The sequence below is a fragment of the Orbicella faveolata genome, unplaced genomic scaffold (genome assembly GCF_042242905.1).
Source record: "Orbicella faveolata isolate gen_17 unplaced genomic scaffold, um_ofav_v1 contig_47, whole genome shotgun sequence".
In the NCBI taxonomy this organism is placed as follows: Eukaryota; Metazoa; Cnidaria; class Anthozoa; order Scleractinia; family Merulinidae; genus Orbicella; species Orbicella faveolata.
In genome coordinates this window covers 9331792-9359061 of record NW_028301577.1, presented here as the reverse complement: position 1 = coordinate 9359061, position 27270 = coordinate 9331792, and the positions used below count along the sequence as shown (strand labels likewise).

The following is a 27270-nucleotide window of genomic DNA, read 5'->3' as shown; positions in this document are numbered from 1 at the left end:
GAAAGCCATTTTTTTCGCATGGCCCCCCCCCCAAATCCCACCAGCCTCCCCTACCTTATAAAAAATGAACGGTCCCTTACTAGCCACGTGAACTCGCGAGACTAACAAGCATATCTCGCGAGATGCGAAATTGCGCTAGCCGGGTCATGTATATTCATATCAAGGAAACTAAGTGGTTGCAGTTAATTAACTTCCCAAGAGCGCGCCCGCAAGGCATTGCGCACGCTTGATCAACTGAATTAATTGTTATTAACTATTTTACCGTATGCATATCTTTAATTTACACTGTCTATTACTTTTACGTATTTCCGGTATTACGTAAATATCGGCTACATAAAAACACTTCCCAATGTAAAATTTTTTTGATTGTATATGAAGAAGGCTGGTTTGGCCAGCCGAAATATAGTACACCTTCAAAAAATCATCCTACGTTGTGTCGGTTTTTGCTTTTGTACTCTTCATTTTATATGTAAAGCCGATTAGATCACTATTGATCCAACGTATACCAGAAGGATCATCGTTCCGGTTGCGTGCTTAAACATTTTATTAACTAAGATCAATAATTAAAATAAAAACTTGGATCCATAATTATTTTAACAACGTTAATGCTTTGAATTCATAGATTAGACGACATGCGAGCGATCTTAGGTCGTTAGTTCTATTTCATACTTGTTTAATGAGGTATTTGCAGCCGTTTGTTTCCTTCCCTTAACCGCTTCATTGTTTGGTGATCTCGGTTCACAAGGCTTTGGATTTGCCTCTGGGTAGGAGTCAAACCATTCAAGCCAGTAACGTCCGCAGCCTTCTAATGAGATCTTTTAACAGGAATGTCATCTTTCAATCTATGACGTACACACTATTTAAACCCTGATATGTCAAGAAAAGTAATTTCGTAAGAATCCATACACTCTATGTTCCAACAACGTTTTGCAAAATTCCCAAAGGAGTAGTTAAAACCATGATGAAGATTGCTGTTCTCTGCAGGGGTCAGTGCAATGAACGACAAAAAATCTTCCAAGCTTCTTCTCGGTGTATTTCTTTTTTCCTTACTCCCCGCTCGATTATAAACCCAACCGTGACAGGAATGAAGATGGTAGTTATACCTGTGCATGAGACGTTACGCGCGAGACTGGTAACGACTGCAAATCTACATTTAGGAGAAGTAAATATGATGGAGACAAATAAGGCGCTTGAAAACGTTGGAAACTTGGAAAATAGAAATGGGAAAACGAACTTTGGTGACTTTGGACTTCGTGTTTGAAAAAACGATTTTGAAATTAAGTTATTTTAGCATTAATTCTTTTTTCAAAGAGTGATTATTTCTAGTTACAGATTCAATTCTTTGTCAAAGCTAGAGCTATAGGATGTTTCAGGTTTTAAAACTAAATTCTCAATACGAACAAGAGAAGAAATGTATGGTAATAGACAAGGAGAATTAACATTTTGAGTTTGGCGCTGAAATAGATAACTGACAGTTTCACTGTCGGTAACAGGTGTCGATACGATCGTGGCTTATCCACAGATCAGATGGTTAATAAAAGCGTTCGACAGTTACCCCAGTATTTAACAGTATCCGTTGAAAACAATCTAAAAATCTAAAAGTACGTAAAACGATATTTTAAATGACAAGAAAGTCTTTGCTTGACTCAACGGTGTAAATGATTTTTGGATTCTAAATTACGTTGGTGGCATATCGCCAAAGGTGCGAAAACATTTGCTAATACCGTCATAAATTTCTGGTTATCATTTTAATTTAATGCTTGTCAGCTGAAGACTATGGAACGCGCCTAACTTATTGCTGTGAAACTTATCTGTTTTTCTTTTTACGTAACACTTTTTTGCGCCCGAATGGATAAACGCCAATTGTTAAAATGTAGTCCAACTTGGCTATCTTTCATCCTGGTACTTGTATCCACAGTTTCGTCAATGGGACCTCTGAAACCTATGCCCATAGAATACGCCATTACACGACTCACTCAGCGACAGAAAGAACAGTTTGTAGATGAACACAATGAATTCCGCAGTTTAGCGAAGCCTTCGGCGGCGAATATGGAGTATATGGTAAGAACGTGATTCCTGTTTAGCTTATTTGTGATTTCATATGCCTGATGTCACAAACAGATAATCAAATTCAAGGGTATAATATATTTATAGCACATATTCCACAGTAATCGTATGCGATGTTTATTTTCTTACTCACTAAGTATCATTGTGATACACATTCAGTAGCGTTGTTTTGATCGGGTAGACAGGGTGCAAGGAGATTTTTCTACCCAAGTTCAATGATGGAAATTTAAATTAATTTTCAACTCTTGGTTTGATTCAGTCGAAAATTAGACCGACAAATCAAATCCGCGGTGTTTCTACAGATTAGGTGTTTCCGAGACGTTCAAGACAACTCATGGTGGTTTTGGATTTATGGGTGATCCTCTCTTGATGTGGCTTATCTTTTTCAACATTTTAACTTATTGGTTTTTCCTCGTTTATAGTTCTGGAATGACGACTTAGCGAACCTGGCTCAAATGTGGGCTAACAAGTGCATCTGGGATCACGGGTTTCTAGAATTTGGAGAGATGTATCCGAATGCTCCCTTTAAAGGCCAAGTTGGTATGCTGAAAAAATCCCGCTGTATTTCGTTTCTTTTTTTGTAGTTGGATGTTACTTTCAGTTTCGTTTCCCTTCCATTTCGACGAGTGATATAATGATAACTAGGAATTTGCCCAGACTTCAAAACCACAAGCATTTGATGACTGACCTCGAGGGAAACAGAGAGTTTTTTTCCCCGAGGCGAGTTGTTTCCCGTGGTGCCAGTCATTAAGTGTTTTGTTATACCTCCCAACTCAAGAATAGAGCAAACCGCGAAAAAAAGTATATATTATTTTGCTTGACACTGGTGGGCACACAATTTTGCTGCGGTTTCAAGGTACACGACTTGATCACTTGCGAGTCGAAAGTTCAAGTTGTTATTTTCCCAGGGGTTAATGAGTTTTGTTCGCTTTAGGGAGTTTTGACCCACGACACGTGACACGTTCTCCTCCAAAAAGAAACGTATTGGAGCGAGAAGGTATAACAATCGGTGTTAAAGCGCAAGGTCGTTGGGAAAAAATGCTGCGTTCCGAAAAGGATCAAGAAGGACGTTGAAATTTGGGATGGGACTGGAGATTGAGGATAACCTGTTATCCAAATTTTCTCAATCCTTGAAAACTGGAGATAGGAGGAAGGAGAGAGGGAGGAGAGAGGACAACTTCATTAACAATACTCCTAGTCACCCCATGCAGAGTTCCAGACAAGTTTTCAGGGTAGGGTGTCAAAAAGGAATTTCAACGGGTCAATTCCCACTGCACCCACCAAATCTTTCTCAATGTCCTATGGGTAGTTTGTCGGGTCATGCAGCTGATCTTGTCAGGTTTTTGATCTGATCGAGACCCCACATCTATGTGGAACACTGCTCATGCCACGGGAAATGAGATACGGGCTAGCGGTACTCTCACTTTGGCCTAAGCTTGAACTATTTCGTATTTCGCTGTATCACTTAGGGCAGAATCTTGCACGTGAATGGGGTCGACTGAGGAATCCGGCTGATCGGGTAAAGCTGTGGTATCAGGAAAGCAGCAACTGCACGTTCGGCAAGTTTTCTACTTCTGTGGTTCCAAACTATTGTTCCAAACCTCCGTGCAGAAAGTATACGCAGGTATGTTAAAGTCACGCTGAAAACAGAATGAGGCCTAAATTTGCTCGCAATTTATCGCTAACACGAGAGTGAATTCACAACAACAACAGCAAAAGCAGTTTATTTGTAATCAAAAAAGAAAAAGAATAAGAAACAAATTATTTTACAAACGTAGATATTTAATTCTACATGACTCCAGGGCTTTTTGCTCGAACTTGTAAATTTTTGAACATTACTTTGCCTGATAATTTCAGTAAGAGAACTGATACAAAGAAAACAAGACCAGATATCGACGTTTGGCAGAAAGTCTCGGTGCCATGCCAGAATATTGACCTATCGAACGTGGGTTATTGCTAATGCATTGCAGGAGGGCACTCGAGTTACGTGAGAGCCCGAATTGAGTGAAAATCTGGATCCTAGTTACGTTTTACACTAGTAGATTGTTGAATGCATGTAAGGCCTCTGCTGAGCCATGGCTATGGCCGGCTTAACAGCATCCTTGCACCTATAAATTGTTGCTAACATGTTTTCTGTGTCCAATGCAGAAATAGCGACAAATACTGCTTTACGTAAACAAAGTTCACCTGTGAAAAACAAATTCCATGTACCTGCATATGAGACTTTTCATTATTAGAGGTAGTCCTTCGTATAACTGAGTATTTAGAACACTCATTTTTCATGAGTGATAGCGTAGCTAGAGTGAGTTATAGCAGTTAGTTTGGGAAGAAATAGATATCTCTCTCGATCAGTCCATGGATCGTAATTTTGGGGGTAATTCTACTGACCAGGGTATTTCGCAAGAGGGCGACATTTGCCTGACCATTGTGAACAAAATGGTTGCCAAATTAAATACTATTATTACTACTACTAAAGGTGGGTGTATAATTCGATCCATCGACCGCTTTAACAGTGGCTGTTAACCGAAACGTTCACACCCGAGAAGTGTTTTTCTTCCGCTAATTATTTCAAATTTCCATACCATCTCATTTTCTTGTATATTTACATTAGTTTTTGGGTTTAGCTTTTTAATTTTTATCTTTATTTGCTAATACCTATGTAAAAGCAAACTATCCGTCAGTAGCTCTAAGGAAAAAAAATAAAGTCCCACAACAGGATTTGAACCTCCGATCTCGACCGCCAACTTCACCCGGCTGGAACCTTACCACTTTGCCAACGTGCAATTTATGAATTATTCGTGAGAGAATATCTATAAATTCGTCACAGTTGGGTATAAACCGCTGATTGATTTATTGAACGACTGATGACTCACTGCGGAGTAAAATAATTCGCACAGCGAGCTTCCGGCGAGCGACTACGTATTCAAATGGCAGATCATTTCTGCTGGAAATCACTCAATTTGCTAACCAAAGGACTTGTTTTACTGGCCATGTTATCTCTTCATAGATATTTTTTAGATGCAGGACAGGTTTTTTTTTCTCAATCTCCACTGAAGGCAGAAGATCGCTTGGCGCGTACTCGTAAACGTCATCTGAAAAAGCGCATGGTGTGCATTTCTAAAACCTTAGCGGTTCGTCATTTGGTCAGTTTGGGGCTTACTCTTGCCGGTGTGAGTAATTTCGATCCTCTGATATTTTTTTACTGCAATGAAGGAATGAAGATGTTTGTAATAAATTATGTCCTAAGGACAGAAACATCGATATCAGAATAGCCCTCGACTCCTGACTGGGGTAATTCTAAAGGCGGGGGGACATAAAATAAATGTGGATTTGGTCTCAATTAATAGAAATTAAGTTGACTATTAATAGTTCTTTACCTATAAAGTACTGTGTACGTGTACATAACACATTCAGTTTTCCGTTAGAACTCATCTAGTACTTTATAAGCAATTATTTATAGTTATTATGTGTAAATTAATGACTTAATTTATGCTGTGTCGCGCAGCATACAAACTCCTCAAAATCTTTTTGACCGCTTGTCATATGTGGTGCATGAAACATGACCGTTTCAAATACAGTGGAACCCCGCTCATACGGTCACCAACGGGTCTTGAAAATTTGGCGCGGCGTATTAACGGGGTGGCCGTATTAATGGGGTAGGGTCAAATTTCATGATTGGTCTAAATTGACTGTCGTCTTCACAGATATCTCAAAATTGCACTTCTAAACAACTGTTCTTTTATCAGCATCCGGAATGCAGATATAATTTTTCAAAAAATGAAACGTCAAACAGTACATACAATATCAACAAAGGAAAGATGAACATAACTGGTTTGAGTGGCCATATAAACGGGGTAAAATTATAAAGGACTATACAGGTTGCGATATCAGAATGTGGCGGTTGGCCGTATTAACAGGGTGGCCACATTAACGGGGTTTTCTTATCAGAAAATGTATGGGCGTTTCCCTGGGACCAAAAAAGACTGGCTGTAATAACGAGGTGACCTCAAGACCGAGTTCCACTATATCACGAGTTGGTTTAAAAGCATTTTGATCTTTTTTCTTCGACAGTTATTTATTTTCAATGTAAAATAGGAAATTAAAAAAAACTCAAATGAATGCTCGGTGAAAACACTTTTGCTGCTACTTTCCGTTAAAAAATAAATAAAACTTAATGGCTTACTGTAAACCATACATGTGTATACCCGTTGGGCCGATTATATGTTAAGGCCATATTAGTATGGTCTATATGACATGATAATGATGGCTTAAAATCATGTTTTTATCGACAATTAGGGATATAATAAGACAATATCAAGTAAATGTATTATGCATAAACCTCAACGTTAGCTTACATTTGTACGGAAAACATTCTTTCACCTTATGTCATCAAACCTGTGGTAGCAATGCTTTTGAGGAAAGCATTGCTAGACTCTATTTGACTCAAGCAAGAGCTATTTAAAGGTGACTTGATCTTTCAAAATATGGATAAAAAGCGAGGAATAAAATTTTGCAACCGAAGCAACTATTTACACAACCAAACAGACGTACCTTACATTAGGGTATTGTCTCAGTAGCTAGAACCAGCCAAAAACATAACACAGTTTTCTATGAGGCGCTCGTTTGTCACTTTATGAGAGACAAAACTATTCATGAAATAATCGCCGCGCTAGTTTATAGATCAAAACAATCAGACAGCATTCCAATGCAGCAAGTTCACTTCCCACTTTTTCCTCCTTTGTAAGAAGAGGTGCAAATCAGACTTTCAAGTTGATAATGAATTTATGTTTGCTTTAAGTCTGTACTAAATACAGGCGTATTTTAGGCTAGCAAATACTGAATATTTCGAGCGTTTAGGCCGGCATCTAGGGTAAGGAAGACAGGAGGGGCAGGATTAATGACCAAAAACTATCAAGGGAATAGGAGACGGGCAAAAGACTGACCCACTTTACGCCAATCCAAGATGGCGTCTAACAACAACAGAAAATCTCCTGCAAGCTAACTGGGTTGTGCACTTACTACTGGTAGTCTATTTGATGGAGCTCATATTATTATTTTTCTGTTCCATTTCTGATTTAACCTACATTCTATTTTAAACAAACAAATTCACCTAAACTGAAGTCTCACGATTTTCCGGACGATCTATCCCATATATTCTCATGAGCCGTGCTTCGGCACGCGTCTGCTGATAACGGCGCGTGCGTTGCATGCGCCTCAGTTCCTCGTGGAGGTTACGCCGCATCAACATGGAAGGGGGCAGCTGCCTGCTCTGTGATAGGTCATCTTGTTCGTCCGTCTCAATCTTACGACACACGCAGATAACCTTAACAGCCACTGTTCTAAACCTGTAAAAATACAAAGCCGTTAACGAGCTGAAAATCCGACAGTAGGGAGCTTAAGCAAACCACGTCGGCAATAGCAACGCTAACGTCACCAAACAAAAGGTTTAATGAGCAGTACAATTGCTAATATATGCACGTGCGTTATAAATCCTTGTACATTTCTTTGCCGTCCTCTGCTAAAAAACATGGGGAACGTGAACCATGATGTCTAATTTTTCGTATTTCTTAATTAATTGATCGCTTACATCACATATTTAAATAACTGCGAAATTCAAAGGCAAAATATTAATGTATTTTTTATTAGGCTTAGTTCTTGGCGTCGCCGTCGTCATTGGCTAAGTTTCCAAATAAGAGCCAAAGGCCAATGCACAGACGCAAGAATACTTTTAGGGTATCGGTTAGTGTTGGATTGGAAGTTGTGGAGTTTGTTAGTTTTTTAACGTAGACTACTACGTTAGTACTGATTTGGGCCGCAAAAGGTTTTGCTTTTAGTTTAATCGGCGTTCAATTCCGTTCAATTAATACATCATTTTCAAAAGTAAACATCGTTATGAGTCAATTTAGGCACCCCGGTTGTCAGCTGACTCGGAAGCGCATTATTTCGGTACGTTACAGGTCATGATATATGTCATATTTACTCCGACATTTTCTAAATTCTCCTCACCGTTTGCTCACAAGCAGGCAGATAAGCGGGTTGAAGACGGCACTAGCCTTGGCGATTATTCCAGGAATGAATGATGTCGCCGGATCGAACATCTCCGGGCCACCAAACACGGACATCATGGCGCATGCATAATATGGCGTCCAACCGACGACGAAGATTATTACACCGATTAATATCATGATAACCGCCTTCTTTGCCCTTTTACGGTCCCTTGACGCTGTCGCGTTGACGTCTGGTACATACGATGACCTCTGGTACATTTTGACGAAGTAAGCTACGGAAAATCCCAGGGGAATTACGAAGGCAAAAATGACCAGCAGCACGGAATATATGCGTCCGGCGGGGTTTTCTTCGCGCCAATTTGGAGCACAGACTGTGTCACCTGATTCAAAATTGAATGAGCCCCAGCCTACTAGGGGAGGGAACATTATAGCAATCCCGTACAACCAAGTGCCCGTCAACGTCTTGATAATCTTGTGACGTTCCCAGGTGTCCCGCTCGGCAAAAGCCATTTCAAGTTCCATGTCGTCGTCGCTCAGCTTGCGATGGATCTTGAGGATACACAGTGCCAACGTGACAACAGTTGATATGCATCCGACACACGACAGGAAACCTACAATCTGACAAAAAAATGAAACTATACCTCAGTTAAGGAGCAAGAAAGTTCTTATCTTAGTGAGCGAGAATGTCCGCGCTCAACTTTGCGCTCAGAGTCTTCGTTCCACTTGACCAGCGGTCGAGGAATGGAAAGTTCTGATTGGAAGTCCGGAAATATCGGACTTCCGGTTGAACTGCGCATGCATACCTGACAAACACGTGGGTTAATCGAGTTGCTAATGTTCTACTTTCGCTAATTTCCATTGTTTTTAAACCAATCAAAATTCCAGCCTTTAACGGAACTCTCGAGACTCTTGAGAGTCGCTTTCTTTGTCAAGTTTGCGCGGGAAGGATGGAAAACTCGAGGAACGATTTCCCTGGCTTGAAACGAAAGGACTGGGGCTAGTCCCTCTTGGACAGGAAACTGGTTCATCGCAGGTCACTGTCCAACATTTTTCAGGCTGCTCTCACTTCTTCCTGGGAAGGCTTTGTAAGAGTAATGTGTCGACAAGAAAGAAAAAAAACGACATTTCTATTTCTTTGTCACTCTTCCCGTATGAGGAATTTTAGTTACGCTTTTAGCTTGGTACGCCGTGTTTTTTAAAGTAATGATTTCAAATGAATTACTCATCAGATCAGTTGAAAAGCCGGCCAACTGGTGCGAAGCTAACTAGCTGTCTGTTTGTATGCCGAGAACATGTACAATTACCACCAATGGGCCTGCTTTGGGAGACATGACGCAGGAGCATATATACATTTGGCTACGGTTTCGAGATCTCCAAACCTGACAACAACTTAATGGTATAGATCATGCCGTCAAACTCTCCTGTGCAACAGAACCGAGTGACTGAAATATGATTACAGTGGAATCGCCAACTGGCCATCAAGAATTTGGCCATATTAACGAGGTGGTCGTAGTAAAGGCGTTGTTATTAAAGAGAGGAAAAAATGACTGACTAGCTATCCAGGCCAAAAACAGTGCTCGTATAACGATGGAGATAACCGGGTTCCACTGTATAGTAGAGTTGTTAGAATATTTTCTCTTACACAACAGTATCAGGACCGTAGCTAGAAAAAGAATTATGACTGAGGCAGTGTCCATGGCTAAATTCTCTTCCTAGGTATTTTAAAGCAGTGTATTACTTTCCTCCTCCAAAACAAAAAACGAAAAAATGACTGAGGCATGTGCCTCGGTTTGCCTCATAATGGCTACAAGCGTACGGCCTTGAGTACCCACTTTCGACCACATTTCGTTATAAATGAACAGACTTGTGATTGTTTTGATGAGTGCATCAAAACCCAAACGTAGCACCATCTGTGAGGTGCAACCAATCCCTAGAGATTCCTATGGCAAAGACAATTTCTCCACTCCACGTGAAAGTGCCAAAGATGACGTTACCAAGAGGAACTTCGCCCGTTCAGCTCTCTCAGTGTTTTGACTCTTGATGTAACTAGAATGTGCCCGGCATAAGTAAACTATGTTTCTGGCGAACAAAAGATGTCAAATTTGCAATGCCAAATGAGGGGGCAGTTGTGCGGAGCAAATTGGAACGTTATAATCAATGAATGTTCGTAAATGACGCATAATTGCCAAAAAATATTGCCAGTTTTCGAAGGAACAGAAAAATGGCCATTTTTTTTAATCAGTTACTCCGTGGCATTGCGAGGAAATGGTGATTTGTGAAATCATTTAGATATTCATAGTTAGGTCGTGGTTGCGATGTCCTATTTAGTAGAATATTATTCAAAAAGGAAAAAGAATTAAAGTATATTGCGTTCTAGTAACCTGGAAGTACGACCCGATTGTTTACCGTTCACTGGATGTCGAAAAGCAGAATTTTGTTTCCAAAGACAAACAAGTACTTCATAGCCTTAGTCGTCATTAATTAACTACAACTTACTAATCAAAGAATTGCTGTTGACAAAATTAGAAAACCAGTGAAAATTAGCGCCGATTATTGCCCCCGCGGGGTTTTGGCCCAGAGACCAAAACCCGAGGAGGCACCCTAGGATTTTCCGCCTGTATACATACAAGGTCATACAAGGAATTTCAAAAAAGTAAGAAATGTGTTGGTAGTATGCGAAGCGTTCTCGATTTGATGAAACTAGGCGCGCACAGTGGTCTCGGGTAATGTGGGGCAAGGAACGCGGGCTCACAAAACGGCTGGAAATAGACCCTAGGTGGTGTCGGGGATTCAAGATTCTTACGAGTTCGCGTTTCGCCATCTTATAGCGGCATTTCAAGATTCTTGTAACCACGAGTTCGCGTTTCGACATCCTCGAGCAGCATTTCAAAGTCTCCCAACCACGAGTTCGTATTTCGCCATCTTCGAGCAGCATTTCAAGGTCAAAAATACACTCCAATTACAGTGTGGCCCGCGTGACGATTTTAGTGCGATCAAATAAATTCGCTTCGAAATGGCCGAGATTCTCATCTAGGACAAATTGAAAACTATTTCAAAGATCCTGAAGGTAGATTTTGGGAGAGAAACAACTCAGAAGGTATCGTAAGAAATTCTGAAGTAAACTAGAGATTCGAGGCCAGTGTGGTTAATTGCAACTAAAGAGCTAAATGACCTTCCGATCGCCAGTTTTACATTTGGCACCTCGTTTATTCGGATCGCTTATTTGTATTGAGTAATCCTACGTGGCGTAGAGCTCATGTGTGGGCTGGGTGACTTTGCACGGATCCAGGTGTAACTGTAAATGTAAATGTTTTGCAGCGTTTTCGTTGAGGTAAAAAAGCTCGACTCTAATTTGCATATATGGGGACTGTAACGCGATCCTTCTTTTTACGTCTCGGAAAAAAAAACTCAACTTCCGTTCTGCTTTCGAGATATGTTTGCTCGTATATCAATACAAATGGTTTGTTTCAGCATCAAATTGGAAAAGCTATAATTTTTTAACTTTTTTTCCCTATAAAGTTCTACTGAGTGAAAGTTTTGTAAAAAAAATATTGGTTTCCATGAGGGCAACCTATTTTTTTCCAGAAAGTACTTTTTGCGTCCTTTCTAACGAGATATGGTAAACTGCTCTGCTGTAAATGCTTCGTGAGAGTATTATGTAAAGAATATCATGTGACAGAATGAGTGAAACAGAATGTGTTGGTTTATTTAACTTCACTGATTGTTTGGACCATATTCATGTCAAGATGCCTAAGTTACTGGAACAGTATGAGTGATATAGTTTACAAAAAAAATAATAGTTTTAGGTCATACAGTAATGTTCAATATTATTGTTTTCAATCAGCAGAAATAAAAGAAAGCGGGGGCAGATTTAGTGATAACTATTACTAGTCTAACATATATTAGCATGGCGCATCAGTAAATCAGCAGTTTTGTCGATGCGTTTCCGTGTTTCAGTAAATGTCGATGAGATTTTTTCCTCACTGTGGCGAGACGTGAGTTCACATTACGACTAATCTCTTACCTGGTAGTATATCTCCCAAGCATATTTTCCATCTTTTTGTCTATGTGTTTTCGTGTTTCAGTTAATGTCGATGGGATTTTTCCCTCACTCTGGCGAGACATGAGTTCACATTACGACTAATCTCTTACCCGGTAGTATATCTCCCAAGCATATTTTCCATCTTTTTGTCTATGTGTTTTCGTGTTTCAGTAAATGTCGATGAGATTTTTCCCTCACTGTGGCGAGACATGAGTTCACATTACGACTAATCTCTTACCCGGTAGTATATCTCCCAAGCATATTTTCCATCTTTTTGTCTATGTGTTTTCGTGAACTCATATCTCCCAAGCATATTTTCCATCTTTTTGTCTATGTGTTTTCGTGTTCCAGTTAATGTCGATGAGATTTTTCCCTCACTCTGACGAGACATGAGTTCACATTACGACTAATCTCTTACCCGGTAGTATATCTCCCAAGCATATTTTCCATCTTTTTGTCTATGTGTTTCCGTGTTTCAGTTAATGTCGATGAGATTTTTCCCTCACTGTGGCGAGACATGAGTTCACATTACGACTAATCTCTTACCCGGTAGTATATCTCCCAAGCATATTTTCCATCTTTTTGTCTATGTGTTTTCGTGTTTCAGTTAATGTCGATGAGATTTTTCCCTCACTGTAGCGAGACATGAGTTCACATTACGACTAATCTCTTACCCGGTAGTATATCTCCCAAGCATATTTTCCATCTTTTTGTCTATGTGTTTCCGTGTTTCAGTTAATGTCGATGAGATTTTTCCCTCACTGTGGCGAGACATGAGTTCACATTACGACTAATCTCTTACCCGGTAGTATATCTCCCAAGCATATTTTCCATCTTTTTGTCTATGTGTTTTCGTGTTCCAGTTAATGTCGATGAGATTTTTCCCTCACTGTGGCGAGACATGAGTTCACATTACGACTAATCTCTTACCCGGTAGTATATCTCCCAAGCATATTTTCCATCTTTTTGTCTATGTGTTTTCGTGTTCCAGTTAATGTCGATGAGATTTTTCCCTCACTGTGGCGAGACATGAGTTCACATTACGACTAATCTCTTACCCGGTAGTATATCTCCCAAGCATATTTTCCATCTTTTTGTCTATGTGTTTTCGTGTTTCAGTAAATGTCGATGAGATTTTTCCCTCACTGTGGCGAGACATGAGTTCACATTACGACTAATCTCTTACCCGGTAGTATATCTCCCAAGCATATTTTCCATCTTTTTGTCTATGTGTTTCCGTGTTTCAGTTAATGTCGATGAGATTTTTCCCTCACTGTGGCGAGACATGAGTTCACATTACGACTAATCTCTTACCCGGTAGTATATCTCCCAAGCATATTTTCCATCTTTTTGTCTATGTGTTTTCGTGTTCCAGTTAATGTCGATGAGATTTTTCCCTCACTGTGGCGAGACATGAGTTCACATTACGACTAATCTCTTACCCGGTAGTATATCTCCCAAGCATATTTTCCATCTTTTTGTCTATGTGTTTTCGTGTTCCAGTTAATGTCGATGAGATTTTTCCCTCACTGTGGCGAGACATGAGTTCACATTACGACTAATCTCTTACCCGGTAGTATATCTCCCAAGCATATTTTCCATCTTTTTGTCTATGTGTTTTCGTGTTTCAGTAAATGTCGATGAGATTTTTCCCTCACTGTGGCGAGACATGAGTTCACATTACGACTAATCTCTTACCCGGTAGTATATCTCCCAAGCATATTTTCCATCTTTTTGTCTATGTGTTTTCGTGTTCCAGTTAATGTCGATGAGATTTTTCCCTCACTGTGGCGAGACGTGAGTTCAAATTACGACTAATCTCTTACCTGTCAGAATATGTCCCCAAGCATATTTTCCATCTTTTTGTCTATGTGTTTTCGTGTTTCAGTTAATGTCGATGAGATTTTTCCCTCACTCTGGCGAGACGTGAGTTCACATTACGACTAATCTCTTACCTGGCAGTATATCTCCCCAAGCATATTTTCCATCTTTTTGTCTACGTGTTTCTGTGTTTCAGTGAATGTCTATGAAATTTTTCCCTCACTCTAGCGAGACATGAATTCACATTACGTCCAATGTCTTACCTGGCAGTATATCTCTCCAAGCATATTTTCCTGAGCCCAGGCAGACGCGATAGTGGGTGGAAAATCCACTAATATGACCACGCTATTGGCAATCATGATGTTGAGGAAATATGGAGACAGATCGAACTGTTTAAATGCCGGCTGCATCAAAACCAGCAATGTGAACGCCTGGAACGCACAGCCCACTGTCAACAGGACTACCATGCTTGTGCCCAACCCAAAGAACTCTCCATCGCTCAGCAGAGACATTTCACCGAGCGACTTGACTACGTTTTTCTGATCGGACCGATGAATATACTTTTCGGTGGCATTTAATGCAGATGAAATGCTCTACTGTCCTGTTGTTTTTCGACTTAGTTTTCAGATCAAGGCGGCCGACTTCCCTCCACTGACGTCATCGATTCTGACAGGAAATACTCGTTTTGTGACAATGGTCTTGTTCTTCAATGGCGATTTACTAATTCGCATGCTTTTTTACGCCTCGTCCACACTACGTCGGAGAAATTTTAAAACGGCGTTGTCACTTTAGAAATGCATCAAATGTTTTCCGTCCACACTACGACGGAGAAATTGAAGACGAAACAACTCGGGCAGAGAAATCACATGATTATCGTGGTGGCATCGTGTTCGAAAAGCTACGTTTTCAAAATGTTTCCCGTTCACACGAAAACGAAAAGCCGGCGTTTTCAAATTCCTCCGGTTTGAAGAGCGTTTTCGAAAAGTTCCGTTTTCATGACGGATTAGTGTGGACGGTAGACTTAACCGTAGAAGTAAAACTGGTTTTCAATTTTTTTCTTTTTGGACGGGGCCTTAATTAATGTCGCCAGTTTTGGAATTTCAGTAGTACGTATTTATTTTTCCCATCTGTCAACTCTGTATTGAAATTGCAATGATAAAGTATATTTTGCTATTAATCGCAAGTTATTACATTTAACCCCACGTAACTCGCAAAATAGAAAGTGTTTGCACTTGCGGAAGATAATTTCTTCTTTTATTACAATTAATATCAAAATGGCTATAGAAACCTGTTAGCTTTTCAACAGAGCTGATTTTCGTCCAAGCTCTTTTCTCGATTGGCAAAAATGTGCTAGTGACAACTAAGGAAACCTTTGGCGCGAACAGTCAAAGCCGTTTTTCACAGTTATAAAGGTAATTTAATAAGAACTTGCAAAATTATAACCATAATCTCACACACGCGCTTAATCAAAAAGTTTAAGTTACAATTTAACTTACAACCCGTTAAATTATCGTTTTAATCGTTCTTCCGGCTTTCTAGAGCTAGTACCTATTGTCTACGTTTGCACCTGTAACAAAATACATAACATTTTTATGTTTGTCCTTTCGCCACCGCCAAATACTATTAATGCTATTAACGGTTTTATTTTTGGCAAGATGGCAAATAATCCGGAATAGAAGATTAATTTCATATTTAATTATATTTTCCGAAGTCATAACATTATTCAGCTGGTCTAAATAAGCATCATGAAAGAAGGAAAAACTTATATTTCTTTTTATATTTATATCTATATATATTTTTTCTCTTTCTACCTCTTCTTTTCTTTATATTTCCTACAACCGATTTAAAGCGTAATAATTCTTGTAACTACTCAGCTCGTTTAGTTTTTGCTATTTTGAGTAGTTTTTTTGCTTATTTAAGTTTAATGTATTCTTTTGCTGAATGATATTCTCTGTATTATGCAAAATAAGATGGTGGTTGTTGTTGTTGTTGTTGAGTTCATTGTATTAGAGAGTCAGTTTTTTAAATACCCTGTTTTTCCTTTGTCGGCGGGCTCGTGAAAAACCTTAGGCACCATCCATACTACGCCAGAGAAATTGAAAACACGGCTTGACTGCTACAGTCAGGCCTACTGTCCACACTAATCCGTCACCAAAACGGAGCTTTTCGAAAACGCTCTTCAAACCGGAGGAATTTGAAAACGCCGGCTTTCCGTTTTCGTGTGGACGGAAAACATTTTGAAAACGGAGTTTTTCGGAAACGATAGCGTCCCGATAATCATGTGACTTCTCTGACCGAGTTTTTCTCAAACACAAATTCAAAATGACCGGTGGCTGTCGCGCTTTTTAAATTCCTCCGGCGAAGTGTGGACGGAAGACATCTGATGCGTTTTCAGAGTGAAACCGCCGTTTTCAAATTCCTCCGGCGTAGTGTGGATGGAACCCTAGTTAAATATGAACTTAATGTTATTTAAGTAGTTGATAATGGGATATTAACCATAATTAACAAAAGACGGCTTACATTAGGAGCTATAGAGTCTTACAAGGGCTAACCATTGAAACTTGAAAACGTTGATAATTACCTAAGAATTTTCTAACATCCTATCTTTTTTTTTTCTCAGATCGATTGGGCAACGACCAGATACGTGGGCTGTGGCATTTCGATTTGTAACAAACCCATTGGAGCATGTCTCCCGTGGGTGAGGGCCGAGACTGTAGTAGTGTGTGACTATGCACCGGGGTAAGGTTTCCCAGAGCTTGTGCCTAACTACCTATACCTGCATTTCTCCATTTTTGTTGCTATATTCCTTCATGGCATAAGGCACATAAGGCTCTGACATTCTCCTTCTGTCCACTTCGATTTGCTGTTAGAGCTCTGACAGTCGCTCATGGCTGCCACCCAGGTGCGCACCTTTCTTCATTAATCTTTCTTTTCCATGTTGTTTTGGGTCGACCTGGTGTTTTCCTCTTGGCCTTCGCTCCAATGCTGAAGTACAGCGCTCTTCCATAGTCGGTACTAGAGCTCGTAACTGTAAACTGCTTTCTTCTCGTTAAGCCCATCAAGTCGATGATACTCCTTTAGCGTCTTTGCAAATGTTCCTTAAGGTTTTCCCAGGAAGTATCTTCCTCCATTGTTGTTTTCTGCTTCCCCTCTCCTTTTATCCTGACTCATCTCTTACCTCCTCTTTTTACTTTCCCATCTCTCTACCTTCCTGTCTCTACACCATCCTAACCTATTTATTTCCTTTACTCTCTTTCTTTTCTCCAGTCCTCTTTATGTGTATCTCTTTTATTTTGAATTAGGTCGAAATCGCGTATACCCATCGAGGAAATTCCGAGAATACTAAGTCACTGAGAGCACAAGATGTAACTGGAAGTCATTCCGTTCGCTCGCATTTCTCTCTTTTTTTCTGTTCTTTTCTTATAAAAGAAGTTTTTTTTACGACAGAGCCGGTCTCGGTCCATGAATCCACTGATTATTGAGAGTGAAGTACTAATAAAGTAACCGATGAAGCTAAGGGTCGTTTTAAAACGTATTGTACATGGCAGATTGTTCAATATATTCTATTTCTTTTCTGATTGGCCGAAAGCGTACAGTGAATTTTCGAAATCAGCGCCTGGGACGTCATAACTGCAGTATACAATGCTCATGTCAAGGACACTCAAGGTCACGGGTAATCATGTCATGTATGACCGCGGTGCACGATTTCTAAGGGTAATCATGTCAAGTTCGCGCGCTTTGTGTTGCTTGCCGTCAGTGAAAAAGCAGAAGACTTCCATTTTGTTTCCGTTCAATGTATAATAAAACAATAATTAGATTCGGGTTTTGTGATATCCATAATAATCAAGGTCTCGGTACGGGTTATCAGCCTCAGGCTTCGGCTTCGGCTGATAACCCCTACCTCGACCTTGATCATTCTGGATATCACAAAAACCTCATTCAATATTGTTTATAATTAGCCGATTGTACGTGACGATTATATTTGCAGAGGCAACTTAATTGATCAATTACCGTATGAGGTTGGCAAGCCATGCTCCAAATGCGCCTCTGGTAAAGGATTTTGCTACAAGAATCTTTGTAGTAAGTATGTTTTTGTTTTTTTCACACGTTGTCTTGCAAGAGTTAACTACATAGCTTGATAGTTAATAATTTCACTTTGTCTCATTGTTATCGAAACTATATCTCATCTCTTGTAGGAGATTGCGATGATTTTGACCAAGAATGCGGTAAATCGCTCACATTAGCCATGTGTACCGCTTTTGAGGATATCATGGCCAAGAAATGTCCAAAAATGTGTAACTTGTGTGGTAAGTAAAAAGATATTGTCAGGTTTCGTGTGCCGCAGTAAGTGTCAGTGGCTTAGAGCAGTTTTCAATTGAGTGTTGTGAAACCAAAAGCAAACCGATTACTTGCGAGTAGAAATGAGGAAAAAAAAACTCATATCATGCGTGACACTATTACGATAAGCTAAATATGAGGTAAATAGTCGTTGGTTTGCTAAACGTTCGTCTAATGAAGAAGGGCTGAGCCCGAAACGTATAGCAAGGCAGCTACTATTTGACACTTTAAAGAGCCTTCATCTTCAGTTACTTACCAGTTCGACTACTCAGTCAATCTCAAACCGTTGTCAAAAAAAAAACAGAAAACAAAACAAATTCAAAGTTATTGCCTGATTACTTTCGACACTCAATTCAAAACGCTCTAAAGAGTTGACTTCCAGATGACGAATTCTGGCTGGAGCTCAGTCTCTCCAGGGTCATTGTGCAGTGTTCTCAGACAAGAGACTTTGCTATCACAGTGCCTTTATCCATTCCGGAGAATAAAATGGCGCCGGCAAATTGTTGGGGAAATCTGGGAATAATTCTAGGGTTTATATGTACTTGCGATGGGGTGGCGTCCTAACCAGGGTGAATAGCAATAGTCCTCGGTAAACGCTTCGCGATACAAGAAACGATGTAAAAGAGCTCAGTTATGGTATTTTTAGTTATTTTGGCCATGCACGAGATTACTTTTAAATTGAAAGAAACCAGTAAATAGTAGTTTACTTAGATAGAACAACATCAGAGAGATAACAATGAGCCCTAATGGAATAAGGATGGTGGATGGTTAAGGATGGAGAAGATTAACACGAATTACAAACGACGAGCTTAAAAAATTAAGACTAAACACGCTCCTTTAAGCGCTTATGTTGATTGGTCATTAAGCTCTTCTAGAACTGGGACACGCTTTATCTTTAATTTAAATTTAACTTTAACTGAAGCCAGAGTTCTCACTTTAATATCCTAAATTTCATTCAGAATGTCCATTGGAATGTCAAAATGGCGGGAAACTTAACACTCTCATGTGCACATGCGCGTGCCCTCCTGGCTGGAAAGGCTTGGACTGTTCAGGTTAGTCAGACATTACTCGGGACAAGTCCCGCTCCCTTGTCTATTTATTTATTTATTTATTTATTTATTTATTTATTTATTTATTTATTTATGTTTGTTTGATACAGAGCAGTTTGCAACAAGTTGAATGCGTGCAATCTGGAAAAGGCTAAAATGCTTTGTTTCATGTAGTTGATTGGGTCAAAAACAAGAAAATCCTCTGACTACCTAGCAACCTCTAGCTGCGTTACCGCTAACGGAGTATTCTATCCATTTTGTTTCCAAAGATGCAGTCAAAAGTTGTCCTATTGGATTCTACGGAGAAAACTGCCAGTGTAAGTGATTTTAAGATGTCGTGTCAAAGTAACAGACGTATAAATTGGACATCATTTAATTGTACTGGTTCCCCCATCGTTGTTTACTGGTTTAAATGTACCTAAATTTGAGGTGTTATGACTGTTACCCTTGTCTTCTATGAGTGAATAGTCAACTCGGCTCCGCCTTGTTCACTAGTCGCTTAGAAAACTAGGAAATCGTTTCCTAGCTGTCCTTTATAATTTATAGTGAACATGTATGTTCTTTCTGTGCTCCTAGTTCACTGCGTGGACAAAGTTGGAACAGAGGTGTGTCACTGGAGAATTAGCAATGGTCATCAGTGCAGGGCTCCTTACATGCAACAGGACTGCGCAGCCTCGTGCGGAGTTTGCGGTATGCTTGTAACTCAATAGATAATTTGTAGCAACGTCATCATTACTTTTGTTTACTTTCAGACCCCGTGCACGCTGATGCGTTCTTCGTTTGAGAAAGCATAGTTTGTGATGCGTTTCGCACACTGTGCACGGTGGGTACCATCGAAAGCGCATACATTTGCATTAGCTGTCCAAAGTGGAGACATTCCCAAACGGAGCCCCGTCGTATTGGTGTGGATAGTAAAAGCATTGCCTTTGGCATACGTTAATTGCATTTACATCAAATGCGTATGCGCAAATGATGAATGTGTGATTGTCATAACGATCAGCATTTTCCAGCGCTTAAGTATGGACGGGAAAAACGCTGCAAAAACAGTAGTGCTTTTTATGCGTTTTCAGTGTGAGAACTTAAGCATCATTGAAAACGCATTGGTGTGGACGACGCCTAAGAAGCAAATTCCATTTGAACTAATAATAACTAACGAATAGCTGTGTAATCTAACGTGGATGCGAGGCAGTTTCGGGCTGAAACTACAAAATTGCCCGAAATTGCCTCACATACACTTTGGATTGCATTATAATGAGTGCAAATAGAAAAAGTTAAGGGCTATTGTAGCGTAGCGTCAATAAATCAATTATAATATTTAGAGAGGACGCCACATCAGCCTTATCCTGATCGAATTGGAATTTGAAGATGTTGGTTATTGTGGAGGAAGGAAAACCGGAGAACCCAGAGAAAAACCCTCGGAGCAAGGGGAGAACCAACAACAAACTCGACCCACATATGACACCGGGCCGGAATGGAACCCGGGCCACTTGATGGGAGGTGATTGCTCTCACCAATGCGCAAACCCTTCTCCCCCAAATAAAATAACTCGAGAAAGTTCTCAGTTCAGAGATGTCTCGTGGCGGAGTTCTTTCGAAGAAATGTTTCCCAAACACCTAAGAGAACTAAGATTGCAACTCGCTGAGCACAAAAGTCAGAAGTTTCCTTTTTTCTGTTTGGTGCCATTTGAAGGACTTTTCTAGCTGAATCATCGGTCAATGATGAGTCCTCTCTTGATTCGACTTTTTCAGGTAATCCATCTGCGCCCGCAACGAAGCCCTCTCTTCTCGTTACAACATCAAAGCCTCAAGTGGTTCAAACTACAGTTCCGCACGCTCACTATGTCAAGCCACCGGGAACCAAACTTACAACACCAGGGAAATCCTCTAGAGTGACGATTTCCTCTAAAGCCACTTCTACCAAACAGGCTGTTGCTGCATCTGTTGTGTTATCCAACAAAACTACAGACGTCATGTCGAGTATTGGCTCCGTCACGCCTTCTAACGTGACTACTACCGAGTCACCACGTGTTATCACTAACAAACCGTCGAGGCCAGCCACGCAATCTCTAAATCCCTTGAACATGACTCTGGACCAGTTACAAGAAGTCGAAAAATATGTTTCTTTGTCAGAAACACCCATTGGAGATGCGCTGGAAACATGCAAGCAACGTCTCACTGATTTAACCCTGCTCCTCTAGAACTTCACCATATGTATTTAGCCCCGGCCTCCCTCAAAGTAGTAGTGCGGTACGGCGTGTAATCCCGTAGGACTTTCATGCCGAAATTGATTTTTTCGCTGTTTTGCACTTATTTTGGGCCGAACAACAAGAATCCGATGGGGTTCAAATTTTCCGATCCCGTCTTCCCATGTTTCTGGCTACTCTAAGAGTTTAATTTATGCTAATTTATGCTAATTAGATGCAAAAAAAGTCTTGAGAATATCTTTGCTCTTAGATTCAAGATACAGGGACCAAACGTTGTACGAAGCTTACTCTTGATGACGTACATCGTATGACTTGACTTTGTTACCATGGTAACCAGCGATGACGTCAGGTTTAACTACCTGCTATTTTGGTGGCGGCCATCTTGGCTCCACCATCTTGGATTTTCGAACTCTCATTTTTCTAAAGCAAAACAGTGAATTTTAAATGAACTTTAACTAACGAATGATTTCCGTTATGAGCGATGTCCAGTTAAGTGCAGATCTTTCTTTCATTTTCCTTTTTTGCTAAACGCCTGTACTCTTTCAGTTTCTCATGGGAAAATATCATTGACTTTTGTTAGTCCCATAGTAACAATGCAGACGCTTTTCGTCTTCTTTCTGTTATGTATAATACTAATCTACAGTTTCGTTAAAAGTGTTCGTGCATAAAATGTGACTTAAGTTCTTATGCACTAAGACCATCCTCGTCATCAACTCGTGTGCCGTCTGCGAATGGATTTGTACAGGTTTTTCCAACGCATTAACAAAGAGGAGTGCATGGAATTCCGTTCTTGAAACAGCTACAGAGTCCCCCGCAGTCTGACTTGCAGCCGCTTTTGGTAAGCTCGATAACAGCTTGAGGTGCAGGGAGAGACAAGCATATAACGGGCACGTATGCTCCTTAGTTTTCGCTCCAGCCGTTCTCTCGGGAAGATCTGGGCAGCTGGTGGTATAGGATTTGTGACGCATGGCTATGAAGTTTGCGCGCTTGATGGCATCATCTCACCTTCCAAGTTACTGAGTCAAAAGAGCTCCCATCGAAGTTCAGGAAGGGTGGTAGGTCCCGCTTTGCAGTACACTTGGCAGACAAATTTCTCTAGGTCTTTAACTTGAGTTGGCAGTTCTCCGTTGGCTAACTGGTTTTGGATAAGACCCTCACCAAGCTCTCTGAAACAATCGATCGCGAGATGGTCGTCATCGAGTGTCATGTAAGCTTTCACCCAGGAATTCTTCGTGATACCAACAAACTTCTCTCCCCAGTCGGATCCGATGAAGTGGTGCAATCTAATCAGACCTTGACACTTGTGTATTCCAATCGCTTGAACTCGCTGAGTAACATCAATCTCTCTGTAGTTTGCACCTTTGCCTGTCAAAAATTCAGGCTATTCAGGTTTCCATGACGTCCCCTGGAAATCAAGTTGAGTAGCAGGACTAGTACGTCAGTGTCCGGAGAGGATACACAAATCTCTTGCGACAAATGCTCATCTAGTGAACACAACACCTGGTTAGGGATCAGCAGGTGTTGCGTTCACTAGACGAGCGCAACAAAATCAAACTACATTTGATTTTGTTATTGTAAACCATGACCAACTTGATGATTGTGTTGCTGGAGAAGCGCGCTAATAATCCATTGGCGAACAAAGTGACCAGTCTCAGCTTTTTCATAGCGTCTCATAAGGAGTGCTTAGAAGATTGCAACAGTTTGTCTTCAACAAATGCTTCAAACCGCTTTTGGCCCTTCTCTGCGTAGCACAGGATATCTTCCTTTGCTTTTTCAGGCACAAGAGCTGACGACAACACACTCTTCAAGGGAGACTCAACTGTAAATGAGTTGCATTCGCAGTGCAGCTCTATCGACTGGCGGAGTTTCTTAGCGTTTTTTCGCGTCCTTACAGCAACATCCCAAGACAGCTGATAGTGTTCGTTCCGCTCAGAAGCCTCGGACGCGTTTTATTGCTTTACCATATGGTAGAGATGCAGTGACGTGACAAGAAGGTGATCTAGGGCGGCTTCGTCTTGACTTAACCCGAACATACCTCCGTGGCGCTTTAATACTTTGATCTCCTGTTCTAGCGTCTGATCTGTGAACAACCTCGTAAACGGGATCTCTGACTTCGCTCAACAAAATCCTCGGACTTCAATGCCTCGTATGTCATAAGGTCCTCATGCTCGAGCGCGTTCATCTGCGCGAGGTGGACTGGCATTAGCGGAGCGCAGTTGAGGAGATCGTGCGCGAAGAAGTACTTTATCAGGCATTCCATCGCTATTAGGTAGCCTTCCCAGTCCCCAGAGCGGCAAGGATGGATGAGCTGTAACAGGTTGTGCAATTACTTGGGGTACTCTATCATAAATCGCGCAAGATTTCAAGTCCTTGTTCTTCACGGTCTTGTGGTTTGACCTTTTCAGAGTACCAGGGCTGGATGTCGTCATAGATGTTAACCATTTCTGGACTACGCTCGTGGAAGGCCTCTTTAAAGGATACGAAGATACGAATAGAGTGTTTCATTTTATCCAGATGTTCACCATTCTCTGCGTTAGCCTTGCCTAAATAATTTCCATCACAAACTTGCCATCGGGAGGAAAAAACTAAACTTCATTATGCCCATCACTGTGCTTCCTGCGCTCACGATTTCGATTTGGCAAATGTGAAATGCCACGTCTAAATCAAATGCCGCATGTTTTTAATTCGAAGCGACTCAAATTGGTATATGATTCGGCGCATATGTAATTCGACATCCAAACCAGGCCTACGTGAAATACAAAAAAAAACAGCTGTAAAACTCCAAACTCTAGGCGTGTTTCGTAATTTTAAGTCCTGAAAAGAAACTCGTCAGTTCGCGCAGCACATGCTATCATTCGTTACTTAGGGTGCGTTTCTTTGTTAAGATCATTCCGCAGTATTGCACTGCGCATCCCTAGTGCGCATAATTTCACACGTGATTAGCGCGCGCGCATTACAAAATGGCGGCTTTTTCTTTACGGCTGGACCTCGCCATAGAGGTAAATCGTCATTTCCTCGAAAACGAGCACGGTGACCTATCATTTTTTTTTTGCTGTTGTTTTGAATTGAATAATAAATTTCTCTGTGTAAAATAAATATGAACCAATTCTCAGTGTAGAACAAGAAACAATCGTCGGAAGCGTGAATTTAGCAAGCAATTGTAACTATAATCATGGTGCTATTATAAGAATTTATTGGGTACAAACAACGTACTGTTGTTTCTAAACGATTATCGGGACCCCTCATTTTTATTTCAAAATTTAAGTTCCTATAATATAAACAATCAATAGGCAAAGTTTGACAAAAATCTCAGTACAGGTTCTGTTTCGGCGGAATGACCTTATAAAACAACCAAGATTGGACTGTTAAATCCGAAAACGAATTTTGCGTTTCTTTACTAAACAGATCAATCCGAGATCACTCAGATCATGGTGCATCAAAGGAACCGAAAACTCCTTGCCCAGAGTGGACTCTTCGGTTCCTTGATCCGAGGGATCTTGGATTAATCTGTTTAGAAAAGAAACGCAAAATCCGTTTTCGGATTTAAGAATCCAATCTTGGATTTTCTTAAAGAAACGCACCCTAAAAGTTTATTAAAAATGCACTGTTTTCCTTTAGAAGTATGAGAGTTTGAAAATCAAAGATGGCGGATCCAGGATGGCCAAAATAGTTGGTAGTTAATCCTGACGTCATCGCTGGTTGCCATGGTAACCAATCTAAGTCATACGACGAACGTCATCAAGAGAGAGCTTTGTGTAAAGTTTGGTCCCTATACCTTGAATCTAAGAGCAAAGACATTTGCAAAACTTATTTTTGCATCTAATTAGCATAAATTAGCATAAATTTAGTCCTTGAGAAGCCAGAAACATGGGAAGACGGAATCGGAAAATTTGAACCTCATCGGATTCTTACTATTCGACCCAAAATTAGTGCAAAATAGCGAAAAATTCAATTTCGGCACGAAAGTCCTACGGGAGCGATTTTTCGGACATACCGGACCGCACTATAGTAAGCCATAAACAGAATCAGTAAACCAATCATTTTGGACGCAGTTATACCCTATTTAATAAGTCCTCCTCGCTTACCCAGTGGACATAAATTGAGCTAAGTAGAGCTTTTACGCTAAGAGTGATAAGATCTGCCAGAAAGAAGCTTAGGGTGCGTTCCTTTGGGGTGATCTGGATCAGGATCAGTGATCCAAGATCTGTTTGGATCATGGTGCATCAAAAGAACCGATGAATCCATTCAATCATGGATTCATCGGTTTCTTTGATGCACCATGATCCAGACAGATCTTGGATCACTGATTCTGATCCAGACCACCCCAAAGGAACGCAGCCTTAAACAGTTCTTCTCGTCCGGCATTACACGCAATAATATTGGTAACCTTACCCAAGAGTTTTGAAGCAATTGAATAAGCGCTCTTGCTCGCATACCTGAAGCCCTCTGCTTTGTTCAATGAAATATTTTCGGATAACTTGGGTTTACAGAGTTTGAACATTTCACAGAAATAACTACCAATGATTTCTCATGAAATAATCACTGAAATAAAGCAATATGTATACACTTTGAGGGAACGGCACTCAGCTGCAGCGCGAGCTGTGTTGTTCTTCTGGTTTAGATTGTAGGGATGAAAATCCCAAATGCAGTTTGTGGTCCGCCATGGGAAAATGCAAGAAGAAGTCAAAGTGGATGAAGAAGCACTGTTGTGCAACCTGCAAGCACGTTATTGACGAGTCTATTGGCGCAGGTAAGGTGAAGGTGAAGACATCCCTCCTCCCCCCTCCCTCATGGGCGCAAAGAATCTCACTGCTAGTCTAGACTGGTGTTTATTATAATAGTTTCAATAGCTACCAGTATGGGGACGTTTTCGAGTTAATTCAGAAAGGGGCTTTACTAGATCTGCATGACTGAAACTGTACAGGCTGGAGAAAATCGACCTTTCTCTCGTAGATTGTCACTTAGTTGTGTTATCCTTAGATGAATTTTCCTCTCAGTTCTATGTCTTACCTATAGATCTGTTATTTACAATAGCAATTACAGTACTGAAAATACAAAAAAGTTGTTAATTTTCTGTTAGAATGTAAAGACAGTACTCCCAAGTGTCCGTTCTGGGCTTTGGCTGGAGAGTGTGCACGAGATCGAGTTTGGATGCTGGGGAACTGTAGGAAGAGCTGTAATCAGTGCGGAGGTATTTAAATTCCCTGCATACCTCTCCCTAAACCATGAACAGATCTTCTTTTCCAACTTCTCTTGAGCGAGAAGGGAAAATAAGCGAGAGAAAAAATGACCGGGTTAGTTTTTACTTCTTTTTGGCTTCATTCTCGATTGACTAAGGCCGAGAGAGCGACTGCCTAAGGATTACCCCTTCCCTCTCCCTCCTTCAGGCCCCTCCTTGCTAATTGCACAGCGGGTTGTTAGTATGTAAGTGACTGAACACACTGTGTGTTTGAACTGAAGGAAAAAAGATTTAGCGTTTCAAAGAAAGTCCTCATGTTAATTCTGCCCAAAGGTCTCCATATATTTCTTGGAGTAACTATTGGGAGAGGTTTGTTAAAGGAGCTCAGTCAGAGCTCAGTATTTTGAGTTAAAACACCAAAGACATAATAATAATAATAATAATAATAATAATAATAATAATAATAATAATAATAATAATAATAATAATAATAATAAAAGATTAACACGGATTACAAATGACGAACTTGAAAACTTTAGGCTTAGAATTTGTAAGATGCGCAA

At 40.5% G+C, this 27270-nt stretch overlaps 2 protein-coding genes across 2 annotated transcripts in view; one reads left to right on the top strand and one right to left on the bottom strand.

Moving 5' to 3' along the window:
* The first annotated feature begins 1848 nt into the window (after positions 1-1848).
* LOC110052591 (uncharacterized) overlaps positions 1849-27270 on the top strand; it is a 42697-nt gene continuing 17275 nt past the window's right edge. Inside the window, exons 1-12 of the mRNA XM_089279251.1 lie at positions 1849-2061; positions 2490-2607; positions 3537-3691; positions 16559-16677; positions 17927-18018; positions 18135-18245; positions 19236-19328; positions 19595-19642; positions 19902-20015; positions 21074-21484; positions 26150-26278; positions 26609-26719. Of these exons, the coding sequence (XP_089135377.1) occupies positions 1849-2061; positions 2490-2607; positions 3537-3691; positions 16559-16677; positions 17927-18018; positions 18135-18245; positions 19236-19328; positions 19595-19642; positions 19902-20015; positions 21074-21484; positions 26150-26278; positions 26609-26719 (1714 nt within the window). The remainder of the gene's footprint in view (positions 2062-2489; positions 2608-3536; positions 3692-16558; positions 16678-17926; positions 18019-18134; positions 18246-19235; positions 19329-19594; positions 19643-19901; positions 20016-21073; positions 21485-26149; positions 26279-26608; positions 26720-27270) is intronic.
* On the bottom strand, positions 8065-14498 carry LOC110052648 (melanopsin-like). The gene is made up of 2 exons (XM_089279253.1): positions 14202-14498; positions 8065-8693 (listed from the first exon to the last, which is right to left on the bottom strand). Exons 1-2 carry the CDS (start codon positions 14448-14450, stop codon positions 8070-8072), a joined length of 873 nt encoding a protein of 290 aa, XP_089135379.1. The 5' UTR covers positions 14451-14498; the 3' UTR covers positions 8065-8069.